The sequence below is a fragment of the Anopheles nili genome, chromosome 2 (assembly GCF_943737925.1).
Source record: "Anopheles nili chromosome 2, idAnoNiliSN_F5_01, whole genome shotgun sequence".
Taxonomy (NCBI): domain Eukaryota; kingdom Metazoa; phylum Arthropoda; class Insecta; order Diptera; family Culicidae; genus Anopheles; species Anopheles nili.
The window spans coordinates 68,294,704-68,317,393 of NC_071291.1; the positions used below are offsets into that span (position 1 = coordinate 68,294,704).

At 46.2% G+C, this 22,690-nt stretch overlaps 3 protein-coding genes across 3 annotated transcripts; 2 read left to right on the top strand and 1 right to left on the bottom strand.

Moving 5' to 3' along the window:
* Positions 1 to 7,850: 7,850 nt before the first annotated feature.
* Positions 7,851 to 10,724, bottom strand: LOC128729030 (pantothenate kinase 3). Its single transcript, XM_053822681.1, has 5 exons — positions 10,325 to 10,724; positions 8,685 to 9,156; positions 8,314 to 8,613; positions 8,111 to 8,246; positions 7,851 to 8,042 (listed from the first exon to the last, which is right to left on the bottom strand). The coding sequence occupies exons 1-5, from the start codon at positions 10,722 to 10,724 to the stop codon at positions 7,851 to 7,853; spliced, it is 1,500 nt and encodes a 499-aa protein (XP_053678656.1).
* Positions 10,725 to 19,868: 9,144 nt separating this feature from the next.
* On the top strand, positions 19,869 to 21,008 carry LOC128729039 (uncharacterized). Its single transcript, XM_053822690.1, has 4 exons — positions 19,869 to 19,974; positions 20,061 to 20,184; positions 20,258 to 20,831; positions 20,892 to 21,008. The coding sequence occupies exons 1-4, from the start codon at positions 19,869 to 19,871 to the stop codon at positions 21,006 to 21,008; spliced, it is 921 nt and encodes a 306-aa protein (XP_053678665.1).
* A 404-nt stretch (positions 21,009 to 21,412) lies between these two features.
* On the top strand, positions 21,413 to 22,369 carry LOC128729050 (ribonuclease P protein subunit p29). Its single transcript, XM_053822701.1, has 4 exons — positions 21,413 to 21,422; positions 21,475 to 21,781; positions 21,855 to 22,000; positions 22,068 to 22,369. Exons 1-4 carry the CDS (start codon positions 21,413 to 21,415, stop codon positions 22,202 to 22,204), a joined length of 600 nt encoding a protein of 199 aa, XP_053678676.1. The 3' UTR covers positions 22,205 to 22,369.
* The last annotated feature ends 321 nt before the right edge of the window (positions 22,370 to 22,690 follow it).

Here is a 22,690-nt window from a genome sequence, read left to right on the forward strand (position 1 = left end):
GTACGAAACGAAACTGAAACTGGCGCATGTGTGAAAATTTCAAAACAGAATCTTTCGCGGGCACTGGATGACTTTCCCTGTTTTCCACGGTGAATGGAAAAAAAAACAACCAACCACTGGCCGTCTCGCTTTGGCATCGGTCCAGCCGCGCGTAATGTGGGTTATGCGCACTTCTTGGAAGGAGTTTTTCCGCACACGCTTCACGAAGGTTAGGCTGCTGTGGGCCACCATTTTCAATGCCATCGCACAACGTTTTGCTTTCGTACGCCTTCCGTGGGATGGATCGTCTCTCAAACGTCTGCCGTGTGCTCTTTTGAGGGCTTGAAATTTTCGTGAAGCATTTTGTAATGGAGAAGTCCTTTCCAGTGGGATTTTGTGCCAGTGATCTCTGACATTTCGCTGCACGAAGAAGGCTCGGAAAAACACTTCAAATAGTAGCAGTTTTTCCTCGTCATCTCGCTTTATAAACAGGTTCACGGTTTTTGAGCCCCAAGCATGAAGTAATCCTTTAACCTTTCCCCATGTCGAACAGTGTTGTTTCGCTGGTCAATGTAGTATCTTTCTGAAGAAAAACGAACCTAATAGCTCTTCTCTCTTTCTTCTCTCTCTCTCGCTCAATTTATCGTTCATCGTCCCACACATAAAGCGCAAGCAAAACGAGCGCAATAACACGTAACTTTTCAGGTAGGTGAAAGTGATAGGATTGCCCTTGGGAAAAGGCGAATTCTCGATCACCATTTGCCATTTTCCTCTCCACAGGCGAAGATAAATAGAGCGAGACAGCTGACAAGAACAAACCTTGGAGGTGATGGTGGTTTATTCAAGCATTTTCTGAGAATGACCTTTGGTTTTTTCCAACAAAAACAGTAGCGCATATTGATAGTACATCAATTTTCCCCGGATGGAGCTAAAGAAAGGGACATTTTTGCTTGTCTTAGAACTGATAAACTCTTTGGGGAAATCGCTTTCAATAAGGTGAAAGCTAGTACTGTAATCAAAGACATTCAGCGGGGTTTTTCGCAGATCTTCATGCCAATATGATCCTGCTTCCATCTCAGCTGGAGTATTTGAACTGTTAATCATTGTTTTATTTATAGATTTTTCTTAAATTGAGCCCCCACCTTCGGTGATGGGAAAGCCCTCGTCCTCATTTTCGAAACCAGTTGCAAAAGCCTCCCAAAAATCTCCCCACACTGCCCGGGATGCGGTTTCAGCCTGCCAATTTATTGCCGGGAGATTGGACCTCCTCCACCCACACCCCTACCAGCCCAACCCATCAAAGCTTGGCTCCTTTTTGCCGGACAAAGAAGAAGCCTTTGGGAGGCTGGAGCCCTGTCGATGAGTGTCGATTTTTTGTAAGCCCCCTACCAACTGCTTTTCGCCACAAGCCCCACAAACTGGTTATGCCGCGTGCGTTTGTGTGCGTGGAGCGTCCGTTTTTCGCTCACCCTGTGGAGCCTACTTTTGGGGGTTCGATTGACCGCCCGGAGGCCCCCAGACGTAAAAATTTGCCCATCCATTCGCAAACCCCAAAAGAAATCCGGAGGAGTCCGGCCGCGAAATTTCGTGGCTTCTCGCTTTTTCCTTCACCGATGGGTGGCAGGCAGCGAAGAAAAAGAAAAACCGGGCCAAAGGCAAGAACACGGCACAGGAAAAAAAACACTAGACAACCCTCACCGATCCTTTCCCACCCGACGCCCCAAAAACAATGATAATCTGCGCCCGTTTCCTGTGGTGTCTCGCTCACTCGTGTGGATTTTCTCTCGCTCCCTCACTGGCTCTGCTTTTGGCCGTGTTTTATCCGTCTCCGTCTTGGGGCCATTATCTCCCCCGTCCGTCTGGCAGGTCGATGGAGGCCACAAGCGAACATGATCGTACATGATACCTCCAAAATGACGGCAAAAGAACGAGCACACACGCACCCGGCAAGAGAGCTTTCATGAGGGAGGCCGCATGAAACCGACGATCCTCCATCGATCGACCATCGATCGTCCATCGACAGCTGAATGTGTGTGTGTGTGTGTCGCACCAACACCGAGAGCTTCTCGTAATTTTGGGTGCCATTTCCTACCCCCTCCTTGAGTCCGGTGCCCCCATTATGCTGCCCTCCACAAGCCCCCGATTTTTATGTTGCCAATGTTGCTTCTCACGACCGACCGACCGGAGCCTGTTCCCGTTGGTTGGCTATTTTAAGCGCCTGTCCAGCATCCCCGTGCTGTGAGGATGGGTAAGCGAAAGGGAGTCATTATTAAACAGGAGCTATAATTAAAGCGGCAAAAGGTTAGGCCTTCGCAAAAAGGCAGACTCCCTTCCACAGTTGGCGGTACCTTCCGAGAAGTGACACATCTTCTGCCGCCAGGTCAGGAGAATGGATCCATGATAAAAGTCGGTATTGGAGCTACGTTACGCCGAACCAGCAAAATGGCACTGGAACGTTTTGGGGCGGAAATTAAAATCAATAGACATTAAATATCGAAAAAAAGACTCTTGTACACACTCAATGCTATTTTTCCGTTTCCACATTCTGCACATGGCACGCTGAAATATGACAGGAAACTGAATCATAAAAAAAAGATCATAAAAATGTGAAAGTTTCGAATGAGCTCGCCCCATGGAAGAATCGTTTCCGCAGTGAAATCATCCCATTTTCAACTTCCTCTAAACGGGTCCCTTTCCCGTGTGTGTGTGCATGTTTTCCCTGTGGTGGACGATCAGGCGGGCAAGCCGGTTGAAAATCAACTCATATCGTCATGCCACGTGAAAGGAAAACTCTCGGGGGCTTTCCATTCAGAGTTGACGAAGGGAAGTTTACCCCAAAAGTCACAAAAAGCGACACAACCCAACAATGTGGAACTCTTGCGAGCCGCCGACCAACTTGGCACACTCACACTGTCTTAGAAGGTTCTGGGTGGGCATTTGTGGGCGCCATTTGAAGACAATAACAACGCGCAAGGTCGTGGAAATGGGCCAGCAAGGTCGGCGTCTGGTTTCGTCTCGTGATGTTTTGGATGGAGCGAGAGAGAGAGAGAGAGAGAGAGGGAGTGAGATAGAGAACGTAAAAAAATGAATATAGGAAAAGCCACCCTTTTTCGGGTCGCCGAAAAGGAACAGATGTTTCTTCACACCCACGCTCGAGAGAAGTGCGCAACGTTTCCTCCTTATCAATGTACGTAAAAGGAGCAAACCCCACCTCAACATCGATAAAGTTCTCCTTTCGTGGGAAGGTTACAACTGTGCCATGTGAGGTGAGGAACTTGGATGAATTTACACAATTTTTGAGTCATTTACCTGGAAATTTGAGTGCAGCTTTCGATAAAGAACCCATCGATAGCGATAAGCACTGGAGAGGCTAGAGTGTGAACAACAAATTTACCACCGAGGAGCGTTTGCTCTGACGTGTTAAACATGTAAGTGTAACATGGCCTTTTTTACAAATGTAATAAATGGCATGACTACAGAGGCGATAAACCATGAAAAAAAAATCCCTAATCTAAGAAATGCTAATTGGGTACACAATACAATACAGAGAAAAATGATTCAAAAATGAAGGGAATAAGTTTTTGTGCGAAAGCTGAAACACTACCTAGCCCACATAAAAAATGTCCCTGGCTGCATTGTTGCAACATTTTTAAAGCTCACAGGGATGGATTTTAAAGGTGATGAGCACCTTCTTTCCACCGGAGACGTGGAAAAGTCGCAAACTGTGAGAGCTTTGCTGCACATGCTCATTATGGCAGGAATCTGGGCAACCAGTGCTCGTTACACAACGTGCATTTCGCTCTCTCCCCCAGTTCGGAGGCTGTAGAAGTCTGAAGAAGTTTTTAGTGAAAAACGTTTTGTTGTCAAGGTCGCCGGGGGGGTGTACTTACTCGTTGAACTGGTCCACTCGTTCCGAGCCTTCCACACATTAACTGTGTAACACTGCACACTTTACAGCTTCTTGCGTTTCGCGTTTCAATCAAGCCCGATATTCCGTACACGTCCTTTTGTGTCCTCTTCAAACGCAACTAAACACACATTCGCTACACTCGACTCGCACCGATCGGCTCACTGGTGGGAGGAATGAAAGGACTACATTACAATCGAGGCTTTTTTAAACTGAAACACACGAAAAAACAAGCGCACTACTTCACAAATCTCCCTTTTCGACAGCGTCACGAGAGGAAATTGAACGGTGGCTTTCCGATAGCCCGTTTTTCCTTATCGGAGGGAATTTTCGCACAACACAACACAACACGACTCGGTTGCCCTTCAGGTGGGTGGGTGGAGGGGCTATTTCGCACGGCAATCACAAACACGCACACGCAGGCATATTCTCGCGTATACACACCTGTGCGCGTTCAGGAGACTATCGGTAAAGAAAAAAAAACACTAGATTTCGTACCCCAGACCCAGCTCACTTTAGATCAGCCAATTAAATAAGCTCCCTCCACTTGATCGAAGCCTCACACATCATCATCGACGATTATTGCTGCACTTTTCTCACGCCGATCGAGTGGGGGTTGGGGAAGGTTACATTTTCCTCGCACTGGGAGGGAAATCTTCTGGCATAATTACCGGCACGCAGATAACGCGGCGTACGGAAGCCCCACCAGAACTGATGGCGTGTTATTTTTAACGTGTTGCGTATGGCGAGGAAAAGCGACATGCTCCAAACGAGAGCCTTAAAGAAACACGGACGCATGGTCGGCAAAACCCTTATGCTCAGGAGGACGTTCGGTTCATTGGGCAAATGTCCACCGAAGGGGATATGGAAACGCATTCACAGTTACAGTGCTGCATTTAAGAAAGTAGGGGTTTAACGCGTAAAAACACTCGCAACGCCTTTATGCAGCTCGCGCCAAAAAAGTCGCGTGGCCGGAAATTGCGGGTAGACTTTCGAAATCTTCATGCAAACACCCACACACGCACTGCTGGAAGGGAAGCACTGTTAGGGACCCGTCCCCGTCCCGGGGGAGGAAAAAAAACAAAAAAAAGCACACCACAGAGACACACAACAACACCGTTGAACGCCGACCTCGTAGGGGGCAACAAACTGAAAGAACCTTCACGGGGCACCGGGCCGGCATACGCGACCGTCCCCACGAATGCACCACAAAACGCATCCGCGTACTGCAGAAAGCGCGAAAAAACTGCACACGCGAGCAAAGCGAACGAAACAAGAACACTATTCGCCTCGCGCGCGCGTTTCTATATCTAGCACACAGGCTCCACACGGCGGTGCCGGGCCACGCAACAATTCACAATCACAACCAACCTCGGAGTTCGCACGGAGAGCCGCCGAGAGCGAACCATATTGGCGAAAGCGCGCGTTTGTGCGAAAGCGAGAGCGAGAGAGAGAGATACAAAATCCGCGAGCACACACGCGGGAATTGGCCTGCGGGCGAAAAACAATCGAGCGCGAACTGGGGATTTGATGACGGCACGCGTGTGCGGAATCCGACAGACTGGCCACACGGCCAGTGACGCAGCACGGTTAAAACACGAGAACCCAAAGCGAACCAAGCTAGAGGAGAATACACACACAACAAAATAAGGCGATCTTCGACGGCGACCACGCGTACACGCACCGGCGACGGCAGCGACAACTGAACTGCGAATAAGATCCGATGGAACAAGCGAAAACGGCTCGATGGCCCGGCCGTAGCGCTCTCACCGCCGCGGCGGTCTCGAGATGGTCCAACGCTTTATTACGCAAAACATCAGCTTCGCTCCCTCGCGCTGCGTGGCTGTTGTCGTGTTGTTGCCTTTTGACGGCGACGTTTTGCGGTGTTGATGTTGCTGTTTGCGAAACGCCCGCAGGCTGCTTGGATGAGCGTTCAACAAGTTGACTTGAGCGGTTGCTCCCGGCGGTGTGCTGTTTGCTAATGAGGAGTGCAAAATGGGAATTAGATTGCAATTAAAACCCCCTGGGGCTGGGAGGGAGCCCTGGTTGAGGCGCTTTCGCAACAATTTCTGCGGAGGAAAGCCACCAAACGGTCTGTTCTCTGTGGGGTTGTGAAAGGAAAAGCGATCGGTTTCGTCACGGGGGAGGATGCTGTCAGGGAGAATCGCATTTTATGTGGAAGAACCAACACGCTTTCCACGTGTTTAGGCTTCTCTCGATCGTCAGTCTTAAAACTTTTTTTAATTATTGCACAGAAGCAGCTCAACCGATTAGGACATAGTCTAAAAAAATGGAAACCGCGTGTCTCTGAGGCTAACCTGGATTATACAATATCACAAAAGGTCATATTTAAACTATTTCAGAATAATCGGAATAGTAGACGGAAATTATTCGCGGTGTGCAATACACGGTTTGCACTGTAAACGTTTTATTTGGTTTTTTTTTATTAGCAGGTATATAAAGCAATAGTGGAAAATTGTTCAGCAATGATCAAACTGGACCAAAGCTGTCTTTTTTTTTAAATAATATCCATACCTCATTCCCTTTACGATTCGTTTTGTTCTGCTCGAATTTGTTGCACTGCAGCCCGCAAATGGTTTCAAACGTATCCTATTGATGCATCTAAGCTGATGCAGCACTTACTGAGGCTGTTAGAAGTTAGAGCCAACTACCCGTCTTACTATAGACCGCAATATTCGGAAACTCCGCCGCAATGCGAATGCATTTATACTTTTACGAGTGTGCGAAGATTTTAAAATGTTCCCCAAACTCTTTCTTTCGTTTTTTGCCTTTATGCCACCTTACCCAACGCTCTTGAATTGAATTTTAAATCAATTGCGTTCGCCAAATTGCAATCACTAATTAAAAGGTAGATTTAATACGCTTTGAACATTTGAACGATGTCCCTTCATTCGCGTTAGGGCTATGCGTGTTTGAGTTTTGAACTCAAGAGCTACAGCGCTGCTAGTTGTTGAATCAACTTTTAATCTAATACAGTAAAAATAAATGTAATCATAAAAATAGTAGGTGGTAGAGCCTAACAATTAGCATACAAAGGAATAACCCCTTTGAGTTCTGCAAATACAGAGGATGTTTTTGCAATGAGCTCCTTTTTTTTCTAGCTCCCACTGACAACTTGGTTTAATTGCTAAAGCTGAGAGCAAAGTAACGCGTTCTTCAAATTAACCTTGATTTTTCCCGATTTTAACAGTCCTTACCCAACTTAATGTAAAAAAAAAACAAATACCTAAATCCGATTGCCTTACCATGGACTCGAGCATGCTACCCGCTGAATCTCACTATGGTATGTTTTTGCATTACTACAATTAATCGCGTAATTATTTCATCGAACGATCGTCATGGGTCACCACCATCATCTGTGCTACGAAACAGAACGGGGAAGTAACGAAACAAACCATAAATGTTGATTGATTGGTTTGGTGTGCGTAGTTTTTCCTGTTTCCATTTTTCCATAGCTTACAGATTGAACGTGAATTCTCACAGCTGTTCCACGAGCAAGCTAAAGTTGATGCACGGCCTTGATAGTGCAGCCATTCATGTATATATTTAGTGGTATTATTCCTTCCTAAAAGTACGTGTGTATCATACCAGCAATATAGCATGGTGCGATACGATAGTCCGAGCGAATGGATTCGTAACATTAGGGATTAAATTACGAAAAGCTTACAGCACAACGATATCCATTGCGAACCAGTGAGGTGGGTACAGCCATTTTACTCTTTGCAATAATGATGAATATGAATCGTAGCAGCGCGTAGTTCTGCCTTAAAGACGCTCTCTCCATGGATTTTGTTTTCTGTTTTGTTTCAACAGACACCTTCCACCTAAATCCCTACGAAAACAACGAACGAATGAACTAACCTAGCCTCAAAATTAAACAGAAAACGCTGGACAGCGATTCCCATCTGCTTTCTCTCTTCGTTTCATGCTACCGCTAAGCTATCTAAGTAAGTAAATCACCGACTTGTGCATGCAATTCACCGTTGAACTGCAAAAGGCAACCGACAGCACCGAAGTAACCCTCGTGCTCCAGGAACAGGGCTTTGAGCGTTCCTTTCGACCAGTAATCCATGGCGTACGCCAGCATCTTCATCGAAATTGGGTTCACGCGCAGGAAATTTCCCACAAACACCACCTGAAACGCAAACGGGAGCAGATTATTCAGCACATCCGCCATCGTCAACTCGAGTCCTAGAAGCATACCTTTCCTATCTTCTCATTGCTGGCGCACATGCGCGCGATCGAACCGATGTTGTTGGTGATCGTCACAAGGATCGCGTGAGCCAAATCCTCTTTGCTCACGCTCTGCCTTCGCTCCGATAGGTGCATTTGTCCGAAACTGGAAATGCGTAACATTCGTAAGTAAACGTCAGCGGCATAGAAGAGCCATCGTTTCCGATACTCACCTCGAAGCGACCAGTTCGCCGGGCAGGCCAAAACGCTCGTAGTCGCCACCGTAAATGTCTTTAACTAACTTATCTACCTTCTTGTTGTCGCCCGTCGTCGCTAATTGTATTGCTTCCTCGAATGTTTCACAGCCGGTGAGCAAACAGCACAGGCCCAGGAATGTACCGCCACCCAAGCTTGTGCCGGAGATGCGCTTGTAGTTGTCGGGACCACGCACCGCCAGGACCGACACGCCCGAGCCAACGTTCACCAGTATAAACGGGTACGGTTGGCTGAAGTCAAACTTTTTCTTCGTACTACTGGAAAAGGAAAACGTCGCCACCGTTAACGCACCCGTGGGGAGAAAAATTAAACCAATGTTGATCCTTACCTGCTTTCGTTGGCATTCTCCCAGTAGTAGCATTCCTGCGGATTGTGCGTTTCTGTAAAAAGAATGCCCCTGATCAGGGCATCCAGTTCGTCGAACTTGGCCAGCTTCATGTTGACGATCCCTCGGAAATCTTCCTCAAACTTGAAGGCACCTCCACCGGTCGCGCATACCGTGGTTACCAGCTGCGCCATACCCTTAGATCGGGCGAGTTCCAGGAAGCTGATCATCTCAGACGTTGGGAACCGAATGAAGTGCAACGAGCCGCGCCGGCCCCGGATCATCACGTTGTCCATCTGCAGGTGGATGTCCCGGTGGCCGGTATTACCGTAGGCGGAGTTCTTCGTGAGGTAGCGTCGAATGTTGCGCAAGATCGTTGCCTCCTGATCCAGCTCGCCTGGGGTGATGTCCTTCGGCTCGAAATACACCAACTTCGTCAGCGTGCCCCCGATGTCCATACCGAACCATGGCATCGCTGATGATCAGAGAAGACGAAAAAAAAGGAAGAGAGAAGGTCCAAAGTCAATTCAAATTCCATTTTCATATAGACAGGTGTAAGTGCATTGTAATGAGTGCATTTTGCGTGTTCTAGTCATGGCGCTGTCTAATGACCTTTTCACTGCACACACCGCAACTAACCCAACCACAGCTGATCACCGTCAAGCTGACCTCTAGTTCAGCGATCACGTGTTCGAGCTTGTGCCCGCTCATGATCCTCCATTTCGATCCGAATCCTTGATTAGGTTATCAACAGACGCTGGGGTGAAGGGGCATGAAACGTCACCCTTATCAGCGTGTGCTAGAGCACAGACAAACTGCCAGGGAGCGAGAAGAAAGGTCCAAAATCCAACCCCAAGCCAAGGAATGTTCTTTACAGTCATTATCAAGGACTCTTGGCATGTGCTCATCTTATCGCCTTTCAATTACTCCACCGTCTCTTTCTTTCTAACTCGGTTAACTGAATCAGAATGAGGTTTGTCAAACGAAGTCCAACGAGTGTCTGACGGAGAACTTGACATCCAGCACACGAGGAGGGTGTCAAATCCGTAAAAGAAAACACGGAACCGGTTTGATTCACGTGCCAAACGATCGCAACAAGCCGGAACGGGTACAGAAAACACAAGAACACGAGCCATGGAGCAAGCTCGTACAACCCACCAAGGTGCTAGATAGATAGGTAATGAAATAGAAACATCCGGAATTGACCAGCGAGCGCTATTCGAGGAAAAAAGGTGTATAACACGTGCGCGTTACGGAGATCATGCTTCGCAATATTACAGCTTGTGTAGGAATATAACCTCGATATTTGTCTCTTGAACGCTAGCATGATCTCACTGGTTCTGAAGATGTTTAGATCGCATGATCGGGTGGTCGAATGATCGATAGAAGCGGAGGCTAGTGAGGGTCAGCGTCGCGTATGTGGTTCAAGAACAAAAAAATAATAGCAGTGCCTTAACCCATAAGCGATATCGCAGACAAACTAAAAGAACAGCAGAATTAATTGTACTTGATCTTCGATCTGGGATCGACTCGCAAAAGAACGTTTACCGAAAATTCTACAAAAAACTGCTACCGGTTGCTATTGCAGAGAATTAAACTAACAGGCCATCAGCAAAAGAGTAGAAATAAGGTTTGATTCTTACACACTGGTCCTTCAATGGAATGTTCTGTTGTATCGGACAGGATCTCGTCGGACCATTGCGAATCGTTGTCGGATTCAGCATTCACGTCAGCCCGCGAAGGCTTTATCCGTCGATTTCCACCAGTCACCGGCACGGTTGGGTGTCGTTTGGAACGGCGTTGTCTGCGTAGGGAATGTTGTTGACCACCGCCTGAGGCACTGTTCGTCGAGGACACGCAGGACAGTATCGAAGGGATGGAACCGGCCGACGAAAAGGACGACGTGATGGTCGACGCACCGCGCATTTGTCCTCGCCGGTTCGTTTTGCGACCGGGTGACGGAACCTTCGGACTGGTCGAACATCCCGTCCTGTGGGAACCGCTACCGCTCAGCCCACCGATGCCACTCTCGGTGTAGGACATTTTGCGCCGCAGCTTGCTGGCACCGTAATGCGGAACACAATGGCGACGATGCGAACGACGGCGATGGGACGGAAGGGCGCAGGACACGGTGGTGCCATTCAGGAGCCAACTCATCACGTCCCTAAAGAGTGGCGTCTCGCAGTTGTTCAGCAAGTTTGGCTGGCTCATGCATCTTACCAGGGCTCGTTTTTTGCGCAAACGGATGCCCCTCTCGATCGAAGCGTTCAGCGCCATCTGGTGGAGTGGAGATGTTATAGGGCTCTTGTTACTCAACCTGGCTGTGTGGAGCGCACTTTATACCGAAATTTTGCGTCTGTCCTTTGCGATGGAGAACCTTTTGATGATAGCAGCAGCGACAATAAGCCCATTCCCAGCGTTAGCAAAATAATACTTGATCGAGCGAGCATTCATTATTGAATCTTTCAAAATTGTTTAAAAAAAGGCCTTACAATAGGCCTGCGCGTGCGTTACTTATCTAATCCTAAGACCCCAATCCATCCGATATGTAACGCATGCAACTGAAGCAATCAGCGAACGAGACTCAAAATTTGGATTAAACCAATCCACAGGCGATGTGTCAATGAAACGCTGCATAAAGCCACGCGAGTATTTTTGCAATCACAACACAATGGCACACTTTTATCGACCAGTGAGCATGAGCCAGTGAGCACAACAAACCCACCTGAACCGGAGTGTTTTTCGCACATTCACTACGAGCAAAGTTATGATCGGTTTGGGCGCCATGGAAGCTCGCAAAAAAAAAGATTCCATCCAACATGATCGATAATGCAGCAGCGGTGACGAGCCCACGCAAGTTTCCCTTTCATATACCACGGAAACGCAACACTAATAACACCTAAATCCAGGCTAAATGTGTTCCAGCTCGCACGGATCCGGGAGTGTGGCAACAACAACCGGGTCAACGTACATTCCTTCTCCAGCCACCTGCCGGTTGCGTCATCTCGTAGGCAAATTAAATGTTCAGCGCGATTAACGTATCTCACAAACGTCACACCGTAAAGGTGATGAGTTGTGGAAGGAGGCAAATAAAAAAAACGCAAGGATCACCCGCACCATAAAAAGACTCATACTAAACACGTTGTGTATCGAATCAATTGCTACCTCATTGGTCATGGTTGGGGAAGCATTTAGCACGTGTGCAAACGAGCAACAGCGCCAAAAGCAGGTGTTTGGAGCTATTTCTGTTTCAAGTTTGCAAGCGTAACAGTCCAAAGTCCTGCAAGTGGATCGAGTGATTGCGGATGATAAACAAACATTGCAAGTTGTATCCTTTAGTTGAATCGCTCTTCTTATCCTACCGATGCATATGGGCAAGATCGCGTCAAATGCGATCAAAATGCGAGAGGTTTAGTAATGATAGAAAAAAGGAAATCCTTATAATACTCATAAAAATGATATCAAATTGAGAGGTTTCAAATCAACTACCCTCTTGGAGGATCGTGCGTAAATTGACCGCTTCTGATCGAAATGAATGCTAATAGAAACAAAAAAACCGTTCTTTTACGCACTTCGCAAACCCCTCGAAAGATCGACTCATTTAATTTACCGCTTCAGCGGTGATGATCCTCTCATGTGTCTACCCTTCTCATCGTCCCAAAAACACGACGGATAGGAAAAACCACCTCGAGAGGGTGCGCGCCGTTTTTTGTTGTTGTTGTTGTTGCCACCACTGATTTGTTTACCGACTTTTATCCTCATCAAAAACCGTTTGCTAATCGACGGCAGGTTTCGTTCGATACACGCGCAAGTGTCACGGGAAGTATGGCCGCTGCTGGCGAAACATGACGCAAATGGCGATCCACTTGAAGAACAGAGGTTTTTTTCTGTTGTTTTAGTGAGAATAACCATCGGAAGCTAATGTTACAAAGGGGGTGTAAATGGGAAGCGAGGGTAATGAGTAATTAACCCCCCTAGGAGATATTGCTTTTTTTACAGTTTATGAGCAGTGTGAAGATGTTCTCCAGCACAGCCATTGCCGCAAACGAGATTAGCCCCTTTTGGAACATTTTTTTCATGTGCTGGTTTGCCTAGACTTTGGAAATTTGGACTTGACAACCTCCTGCGGTAAACCGATTCCCCATCTAACACTAACGCCGTTTGTAATTCTACGCTTCTGTGAGCGAAACCGATCGCTTTCCACCGTACCGAAGGGCGTAAGGTCAGCTCGGTGCACCGGGCAAATGGAAATGAGTCTCGAGTTCAGCGAAGCTTCGGTGGGATTCATTCACCGTTGGCCGTGCCCTGTTGGTGGTGTGAAAGCAATTCCCATCATCAATATTCTTAGCGTCAAATCGAGCTTTTTTCGCCCCAGCGACACTCGCCTAAACGAGGTCACTCGGTAGGGGTGTGCATTTTGCTTCCATCGATCACAATGGGAGCCTTTTGCTTCTATAAAACAGTAAAAGCAACAGCCGCATGAGATCGAGGAAAAACAAGGCTACGATCGTTCCAGGAAAAACGCTTCCCTAAATCTTGCGGTAGTCAAGGTTGTCGTCAAAACAAAAATATTAAAAAGTAAATAGAAACAACACCCCCCGCACAGCATCAAACACCCACCAAATAAAGATGATGACCGCGTAGTCGACACACATTGGCAGACGTATTTGTTTGATGCTTGGTGGGGCTTGATAACCTTCCCAGGGAATCACGAACCCTCTTTTGTCCGTATGGGATGCGCAAATTGGCGATGCGATGAGGCAAGCCCCGTCTTTCGAGATGTAGATTGTTTGCAAAAAAGTAAAGATTCGTTAAAGAGAAAAACGACGATCATGCGGCAACCACTACAAAAACGATCGAGTTTATTCGCGTGTAATTGTGGTACTTTCTGAGGGACGTTTTCCATGACGCCAAGCGTGAATCGAGCCCTCTTTCTTCGGTCGCGATCAGCACTTACAAGACAAAAAAAGCTCTTGTAAACCGATCACTCGCTGTAGATCATTGTGTAAATCACGCGTGTTGCTTCAACAACAACGGAACCAAGCCCCCCTACGAAGGCGGCCATCATGAAGTACACTCGTTGCGTATCTTAATCTTATCTACCCCAACAGCTGGGTGGTTGAGAGGGCCAAAATGTTCGACTTTGGCCGTGATGTTCATCGCTGATCGGGTTTAGGTGAGCCGTTGAATGGCGCATCGCTGGGTTTAAACGAGGTCTCCTCCATTCTCAAGGTTGCGGAAGTTTGCAAACCACCCCCTTGCGCACGCTAAGGGTTCGTATCTTGTTGCTAGCTCTGCAGCGATTTGAAGGGTTTCGCTTCAAATAGGGTGAGTGTGTTTGAGGACGAGCGATTTTTGCGAGCAAGATACCTACTCAAACATTGACCCTAGATAGTCTAGATGCTTTAGAAGCTAGCTGCTTTTCTCCCGACCAATTAATCTGATAAGGTGACCATCAGATTAATGCGTGTTTATTACAAGGAAACGCCGGAAGAAAATTAACTCATAAGGGAAAGAAAGCGAAGAAATCTGGATTTCACTGGTTTAAAATAGACGCGTATCGGAATGGAAGAAAACATTCCTCAAGTCATCGGGTGTATTTGGTAATTGCCCTTATCGACAAACGAAACTTATCGCTCGAGAAGCCGACCCATATCACGGTGTTGAGGCGTTATGCCGATCGAGATGTTCCTCCATTCGCCGTGTAAACCCCCGGCCACAAAGAACCACCCTTTGCCAAAGGTTTACAGCCACCTCACACACGTTTATAGGCAAGCATTGTCTTGCTGGCGCAAAAATTCAACCCCAAGCACTCAACCAAGGTAAGCCAACCAACCTAGAGTACTCGGTTGAACTTTGCACCCGGTTTCATGGCACACGACATTGACGATGCATTGCGTACGAGAGTGCTACTGTACGCGTGTGTCTATGTATGTGCGACACTTGCACTCCGTTCACTCGCCAAGGACCGCCCAAAGTGTTGCCGCACTTCCGGTTTGACCGGCCATCCGAGGGGGCTTTGTGCCACCAAACCGGACAATTTCCCGGGAATCTCGTCTCTCGCGATCATGTCACCTTGTCCCGGTGCTGGAGGGTGGCGTGATTGGGAATGTTTTTTTTTTTTGCGCATTGACCTACAAAGCACCTTGTCCGGTTTCGATGCTGCTTCGTTTTCTACACATTTTTTTTCTGCTCTTCATCTTCTTGGATGGCTCTCGAAGCATCCTCGAAGGGGCGTTTGAGGGTGTGTCATTGGAATGTGCCGGCCTTAGGTCATGCGTGTGTTCTCTCATCCCTTCTCTCTCTCTCTCTCTCTCTCTCTCTCTCTGAGGATCAATTACACCACCGGAGAGAGTTTGGCACATTCGCATGCATTTAACGCTCCATTTCGCTGCCACACGGAGTAAGGCTCCGCACTCCGGTGCGTAAGTCATACCTACAACAGGGTGGCCTTTGGACGAGCGAAAGTGCAATACATCATCCCCTCCATCTACCCCCACACCCTGTTTAAGTGTGTGGTGCCGCACAGAAAAAGAGCAAAAACAAAAGAGCACACGGGGGGGTTGACTTATCATAAGCTTCCAGCAACTGGCGCACAGGTTGGAGCGCTAAGCGGCGTATCTTGGGCTTTTGCGAAAGGGAACGCCGAGAGCCAAAGGTGCGTGTGTGTGTGTGAGAGAGAGAGAAAGAGAGAGAGAGAGTGTCTGCCGGTGGCATGATGCGTACCGGATTGCACATAACAACAAGGAAGCGACCGAAGTGAAGTCATTACCAGTCGCGTCTAGCCCTACACACACGTACGCACGCAGGCACGCACCACGGCCACGCATAGATATTGGCGCCTAGATTAACTGGCCATCCATGAGAGGGGGTGGGGATGAAACAGGCTGGCGAAAGGTGGGACGGCGTGACGACTCACGACGTCTGCACAAAGTACCGCCAAAATCAGTTACACAATTTTCCTAAGATTGTGTCGCTTACACGGTGGGTGGTGGAAGAGTGTGTAGGAGGTGGGGGTGGTGGCAGCGGCTTCGTGAATGGGTGTATTTGTGTTTGGGGACGCGGCTCATTGACGGGAGTTGTGCAGATTTCTCACACCCCCCGCACGCACTGACCACATTCACACACTTTCACATTCTCTCTCTCTCTCTTGTTCTCTCGCGCTCACTCTCCCTTGATCGTATCGGCCATTTTTGATCATCGCGATCATCCGATAATATGCTTTAGTGACGTGTTTCCAAGCCAAAGTCCAGACTAGAGATGGGCTTAAACTTTTGTGGGACAAATTTGATTAATTTTGCCGGTAAAGTACGCCTCAACCGATGAGCCTTACTCGAGAGCATGGTTTCAGTCGTTATGTTGCGCTGCTAAAAGAAAATTAACCACAAATTTAACTGAGCAGTAGCTGGCAGAAAAAAGGCAGCAGTAAAATAGAATTCGTTGCTGAACAAGAGTTTACAAGTTGCTAGATGGATGCGCTAAGGTGCCTTAAGGACTGCTAGTTACTATTAAGCACAACTCGTGGCTGAATAAGAGCATTTTCCTCAAGGAATTTTGGGATAGGAACCAATACTTGATCATCTCTAGTGCAACCTTGATCATTCTAGTGAATTATTAAATCATCTATGGAAAACACATCGCTTCTGAAAAATACGATCTAACATAACAACTTTCGTGGTATTCTCCATGGTAATGGTTTTCAATTCGTTGTTGCTCTGTCACTTTCCACCAACAAGCGCGACTGACGATCGCACGTCGCTATGCCCCGCATAACACCCGACGATCACCCGTAAACCAAACGGTCAGTTTAAATATTGATAACGCCTCGAACTCGATCTGCTGTTCGGTTCTGTCTTGCTTCTTCTGCTCGGTTGTTATTTTCGCAAATTGCCGCTCTGCTATCACGCGTTCCCCCGGTACAACAAGGAACAAGAGCAAGGTGGTGCTGTTGGCCGGTTTCGACAGATCGTGTAATGCTTCACTTGATTGACACCTACCGTGAAGCTGTGCGAATGCCCGGCACGCAACTAAAACCAAATCCCGCCCGCCACGGTCGGGAAATGACCTCGGGAAAAGCGTCACGCGGGTGCGACCTTGCGCCTGCCGGACGTTTTCACTCACACCTTTTTTTACACGGAATGGTTTCAGAAATTCACACACGATGGGGTTCGATGGGACGATCATCCGATGATAACCGCAATGATTGAACTTTTCGCAACCACAGACAGCCGCACACACTCACGCGCACGCTAGCTCCAACTTGGTAGCTTGGTAGCACCAACTTGGTAGCTTGGTCGCGATGGAGGCCGAGATCCGTGATGGTCCACTTGTTAATAGAAACTGGCCGCTGGTTGTGCTCGCGCCTTTGCGCGATGCTTTCGAGACCCTGCTATCGGTCGTGCTCGTCGGTGGCGTGAGAACATCGCGCAGAAACGCACACATGGAGCGTTCATTCGCGCGACGTTCCCAGTGAACACGCCACCGCTTCCAGTGCGATGAACACACGTGGCTGCGTCAGGCCGGTTAGGCCAAAAACGCTTCATTTCAAGTGAACCATTCATTCGTTTCGTTTGCAAAACAGAACTTGATTTCAAAAAGCATGAGTTTGATACTAAAATTGAATTAAAACATCAGTTGAATTTGTGCAGGCATTTAGAAAGAGATGAATATCCTTCGCTTGATGCAATTCATTGAACTCAATACCCTTCTCATTTGTGCAATTTCACCGATGGAAGTTGACCAGGCCTCAAGAATTTAATAGAAATCAAGTGGCTCGGTTTTAGATCTTGTTGCAATCAATTTTGCTTATCCGTGTTGCTTATTAATCTTTAACAAACCTTTGATCTTACACCACCGCATACCCATACAGGTGGATAAATCTTAGGATCGTCAACATGTAACAGCTACGAAGCTGCAGGAATTGAATACACGATCACGATGTCGTGAATAAATACGACAAAAAGAAGAGGTTTTACTATTAGGGCCAAAAAAGGCACCATCGATGACTTGAATATCCCTTTTGCGTAAGAAAGCTTTTTGGGCAATTCGTAAGCAATTCAGTGTTTATTCCACCATTAATCATTTTAGCAAGGAGTTCAAAATGATCGTTCAATCATTGAAATCGTCCTTTTTTGTGCGTATCATTCCCAAACAATACAAAAAAGATTTTCTCCTATTAAATCAGTACAAATTAATAAACACATCATGGGATCTCCGATAACCGATAGCAAACAATAAATGGGGGGTAGATGACGGTGAGAAAATTGTGGAGATAATCATCGCTGATACTGGAACGGTCCTCTTGAGGGAAATATAGCAAAAATCTACCGTTTGAGTACTGCACCTTCTGTCGAGAGTCCCGTGTGGTGTTTTGCATTGTATAACACTCACACGCATGCAAAAACACTCCAAACGGGGCAGTTGCAGTGCTAAGTGCCAGGGGGGGCATAAAGATAACGCCGTCACCGCCCCGCAGTGATAAAAGAGTGTTAACTACAAAATGGACAACGTCGCGGGCAAGGTGCCCACGTCGAGACGGATGAAGTGCAGGACCTGCGCCAGGAGAGTTTCGAGAGCGCTTTATAAGTGGATGTAATTTACGATTCAAGCTTATCAGTGAAGGGGAACAGCTTTACCCGGGGCAAAGCACAGAATCTGGCACACAACAAGCAAGGGATCATTTCGCGTAAGCCCGGTACACATTCACTGCGTAATCATTGCGCAGCTAAATGGCTTTCGGGTTTGTTTTCCCTTTTTTTAAAGCGAGCGTTTCATTTAATGAGCTGCATCCAGGCTTGCCTGCATGACTTTGAATTATTGCAAATCTTCTTCCACCCACTGGTACATTTGACCGGCGTACGGCTGCGAAATCATCAATTATGCTTCCCTCTCGACTTTTTATTTGATTGACCTTCAGTGGCATGAATTGCGATTTAGTGGCCACGCTCCATCCAGTGGTATTTTCGATTTCTCTTCTATTTCATAAAGCAGCGGGAGTAGAAACGAGGCACAACAGAGATGGCCTGTTTCTTTCAAGGTATAATTAACACGACGCTGACCCCAATTTAGCGATCTCCGCTACGGTGATGATGATGTTGATGATGATGGCGATGCAGTTGTGCGAAAAATGGATAGAAAACGTACGGAACTTTCACTCACCCTTGCGTACCACCGTTGAGCTTTCCTCCGAATCGCTGCTATCCATGATAATGCGATGATATGAAACACAATCCGGAACCAGGCAGAAAGGACGATGATTTTTAATCAAATACACACGGGCATTCTGTGCATTGATGGCCGGATTATAATATTACGACGGTTTGAGTCGATTTAAATCAACTATCGTTTGGTTTAGCTTTTTCAGTACACTTGGCTTAAATGTGTTCCATTATTGTATTTAGCAAAGTGAGTATGTTCGTAGATCATTTAAATATTGTTCCCTGTTGCGGTTGCACTTCAACGAGAACGGCGACAGGATTCTTCGTTGTTGATTGCTTCCCCACCGCTCGCCACCGCAGACACATTAACCCGTGTCTCACAGGTATGTAAACAAACAGCACTGCGGCTCCTCAGATCTGCCTGTGCCGGCACAGCATTGATCTTTGAGAAACCGGAACTAGCGTGTGCAATTCCTTGCATTCGTTACGTACACCGCCACTAACCGTGTCCAACACGCGCTTTGATATGTAGCACCACCTGAGCCCGTTTGTTCTTGTTATCTGAACTAGCACCTGGCGTTACCGCGCTCTCGACGCAGCTTGATATCGCCAATGATCACGCAAAGCTGGTTGATTATCCAACGTGGAGAGGTCCTTCCCGTGAGAGAGAGAACCGTTTATAACACAAACTAGAGACACGAGCACTTCCGACGGACGGTAAAAGCGAGATCATTGACACTGCAACGTTGCAACGTTGATGGAAACTTCGTTTTTACGGCTGGTTTTAATGTTGTTCCAGTTGCGATTTTCGTTTTGATCCACACACGCTTTTTTTTCGATGGAGAGAAAGTTTTGACAGCACAAAACGTCAAACCGGATACCGAGGTTTTGACCGCTTCGAAACGGTTATGAACCGGTTCGAAACTGGTGCCCATAAATTGAAACGGTCGCTCGGTATAGACTTCTGCACGTTTCACAAAGGTTTTTTATTCGAAGCCAACGGTTGCATAACCTTGAACTAATATCAAGTATGGACCACATCGAGGTTAAGTGCAAAAACTTGGAGATTGCTGTGAAACGCCACAGAGAGATGGTCCACTACATTATAAAACAGTGCTTTCCTAAGCTTCAGGCGAGTAAGTATACCGATGAGCATGGGATCCGCTTTCAAGTAAAAACTGGTAACCATACCATCGCTTGCGAACAATTCACCTCGCTATAGAACTAAAAGAAGCAGATGAAAAGGCAATGACATGGAAGGAACGAGCGTTGAAAGCGGAGAGCAGAAATGCTTTGTTGAAGCAAGAGCTGGAGGAGCAAAACGGCCAGATAAATCATTTTAAGAAGTAAAGTATCTGCCCTACAGGAGTAAGATCTTTTATATGTACTATCACCTCCACTGTTCTTTTTTACGTGCAGATTGTATGAAGGACAATATCAAATCATGATGAAAACAGGCTCCGTAATGGGAGAGGTTGTCTGGAAGTCGTTCAAAAGTCAATCGAACGTTAAAATGCTGGTACAGGCGGAAGAGACCATGCAGAAGTATTGTGCCTTCTCGAAAGGCATCCTTGATTCTTTTTTGCTGGCATACGGCAAAGAGATGCCATCGCAGCAATCTATGGAACACGTTTTCGTCATTTCGGTACTGGGAGCGATGGTAAATTTTGCGGCATTTACCGAGGGCAGAGAATTCCTTGCGAAACAGGACGATGTACTGCAGCTTATGAAAAGACTAATGCTAGATCAAGAACATTGGAGCATAACTCACGGTCGTTACATGAAGCGCATGGTGCTAACGTTCGCGTATAACATGTCACTCGTTGATGGGGTAGCATATATTTTGCTAAGCGAAGAAAAGCTAATCAACGGAACGCTTCGGTGTCTTAGTTTGAATGACCCAACGGACGTCGTTGGTGCGGCCGTTGCTATTATCTATCGTTTGCTGAGCGTGTCACTACAATCAGACATACCATCTGCATTGCCGGAAAAGGTGAGATTAACACAACATCTAACTGCGGCTAAGGATGATGGCAAATTCTGTTATTTTCAGATACCATGGGCGATGATAAAATCGATGACGAACTCATCGGATAAGCAGTTGGAAGACATTTCAAAAGGCCTTCTCGATATCATGGATATCACAAGAAACCATCGTTCTGCTTTCTAGAGATAACATAAACGAACATATCAATTTTTCTAGATAAATGATCGCTTTTAAATATTATTTTTTCTCATCGCTACGTAACGCGTACGTTAGTATGTATCAGATGTTTGATTGAAAGTAACAATCTATCAACTTTTTCCAATGAAAATTTGAACTAATAAAAAACAGACCGAAAACAAAGACATATTATGTATTTAAGAGCTATACTTAATACATACCAGAATATTCCTCTCCTTTAAAAATAACGATAATATTTAAAAAATATACAGAATGTCACATGTTTTAAGCGCTGCTAGCGCATTGTGCAAAGAACCGGTTAAGCGAACCGGGACAAGAACTGTCAAATTTCTCAGTCGCATGGAACGAATGTAAACAAAACAAAGTCGGTTGAATCGTTCCCTACCAGCATGGAGGAGGGTAAGATCAGAAAATAAAGCTTTTACCAGTCCAATAATACTTTTACTTGTAGATTCAACGACGTTTATGACACAGCTGATAAAGCCGGAATATCGAAAGTCTAATCCAGTTGATAGAGTGTATGAAAGTCTTATTCCATTGAAAAGTAAACGCCCAAAGAAACAACAGAGTGAACCAAAGCAAAAAAAGAAGCTATCCCGTAGAGAAATCAAGGAACTTGGCCTTTATACTATACCAGCCGATACAGTAAAGTATGAAGATGCATTGGGCTTGCATAAAATATGGTGTGGCTATTTCGATACAATTTTCCCTTCAAACGATGTACCGGTTGAAACAGACGGGAGGTACAATGCGATCGTGTAAGTGTGATCCGGTTTGTTTAACTTTATTTTAGGATTTATTATATTAATGTAGGCTTTACTATTCACTCAGGGCTAGCTTGCTGAAGGCAGACTATCATGGGGCCAAAATAAAAATTATTCGTTCCAAACAAGCCAGTGTTGTCGGAATGAAAGGAATCGTTGTGCTGGATACAAAAGGAACATTCAAAATGGTATCAAAGGATAATAAACTTCGAAGTAAGTTGAGGCCGTAGTTCATTCGATTTTAATTGCGGATTAATGATGGAATTTATTATATTTTTAGCTATTCCCAAAAATGATTCATTATTTGAGGTCATCATGCGAGATAAGGTGGTTACCATTTTCGGCAAACATTTGAGCGTTCGTCCTGCCGAGCGAGCGGTAAAAAAGACGAAATTGTTTGCTTTTCCTGATTTATAAACTATACGCTACTACTACAAAATGTTTTGGTCCTGGGAACATGTTGATGAACATGTCTTGGGAACATGATCTAGGAATTCGCACAGGACGTATCCAACATGATCTGTCTCAAGACAATAATTATTGTTAAATAAAATGAGCATAATCGTGATCAGAGTCTTTGTACAGGACATATCCCAACTGATCTGTTTCTGCTTATCTTTATCTTCACGCATGGATCCCGAAAACATTTGAAATATTTGTTGTATTATTCTCGTTTACACTTATGCTAATCTTAGTAGATGAACTTAAAATAAGTCATGTTTAATAGGGCCGTGTTTCAAAGAACTGTGAAAGAATATTGTATTTTTAAGATCGATGAAAGACAATACATTAACAACAATTTAAATCACTTAAAACTCTCGGCTTTTCGTTATTGAAAGAACTGCAGTCTTTCCTGAATATGTTGATACACAATGCGGTAAGATAGAAGTTCGATAATTTTGA

Coding starts and splice junctions, on each gene's coding strand:
- LOC128729030 (XM_053822681.1), bottom strand. CDS start 10,724: ATGTCCTACACCGAGAGTGGCATCGGTGGGCTGAGCGGTAGCGGTTCC. Junction 9,157..10,324: donor TTCCATTGAAGGACCAGTGT/GTAAGAATCAAA, acceptor TCTGATCATCAG/CGATGCCATGGTTCGGTATG. Junction 8,614..8,684: donor GAGAATGCCAACGAAAGCAG/GTAAGGATCAAC, acceptor TTCCTTTTCCAG/TAGTACGAAGAAAAAGTTTG.
- LOC128729050 (XM_053822701.1), top strand. Junction 21,782..21,854: donor GGGAGGTACAATGCGATCGT/GTAAGTGTGATC, acceptor CTATTCACTCAG/GGCTAGCTTGCTGAAGGCAG. Junction 22,001..22,067: donor AAAGGATAATAAACTTCGAA/GTAAGTTGAGGC, acceptor TTATATTTTTAG/CTATTCCCAAAAATGATTCA.
- LOC128729039 (XM_053822690.1), top strand. CDS start 19,869: ATGGACCACATCGAGGTTAAGTGCAAAAACTTGGAGATTGCTGTGAAA. Junction 20,185..20,257: donor CAGATAAATCATTTTAAGAA/GTAAAGTATCTG, acceptor TTTTACGTGCAG/ATTGTATGAAGGACAATATC. Junction 20,832..20,891: donor CATCTGCATTGCCGGAAAAG/GTGAGATTAACA, acceptor TGTTATTTTCAG/ATACCATGGGCGATGATAAA.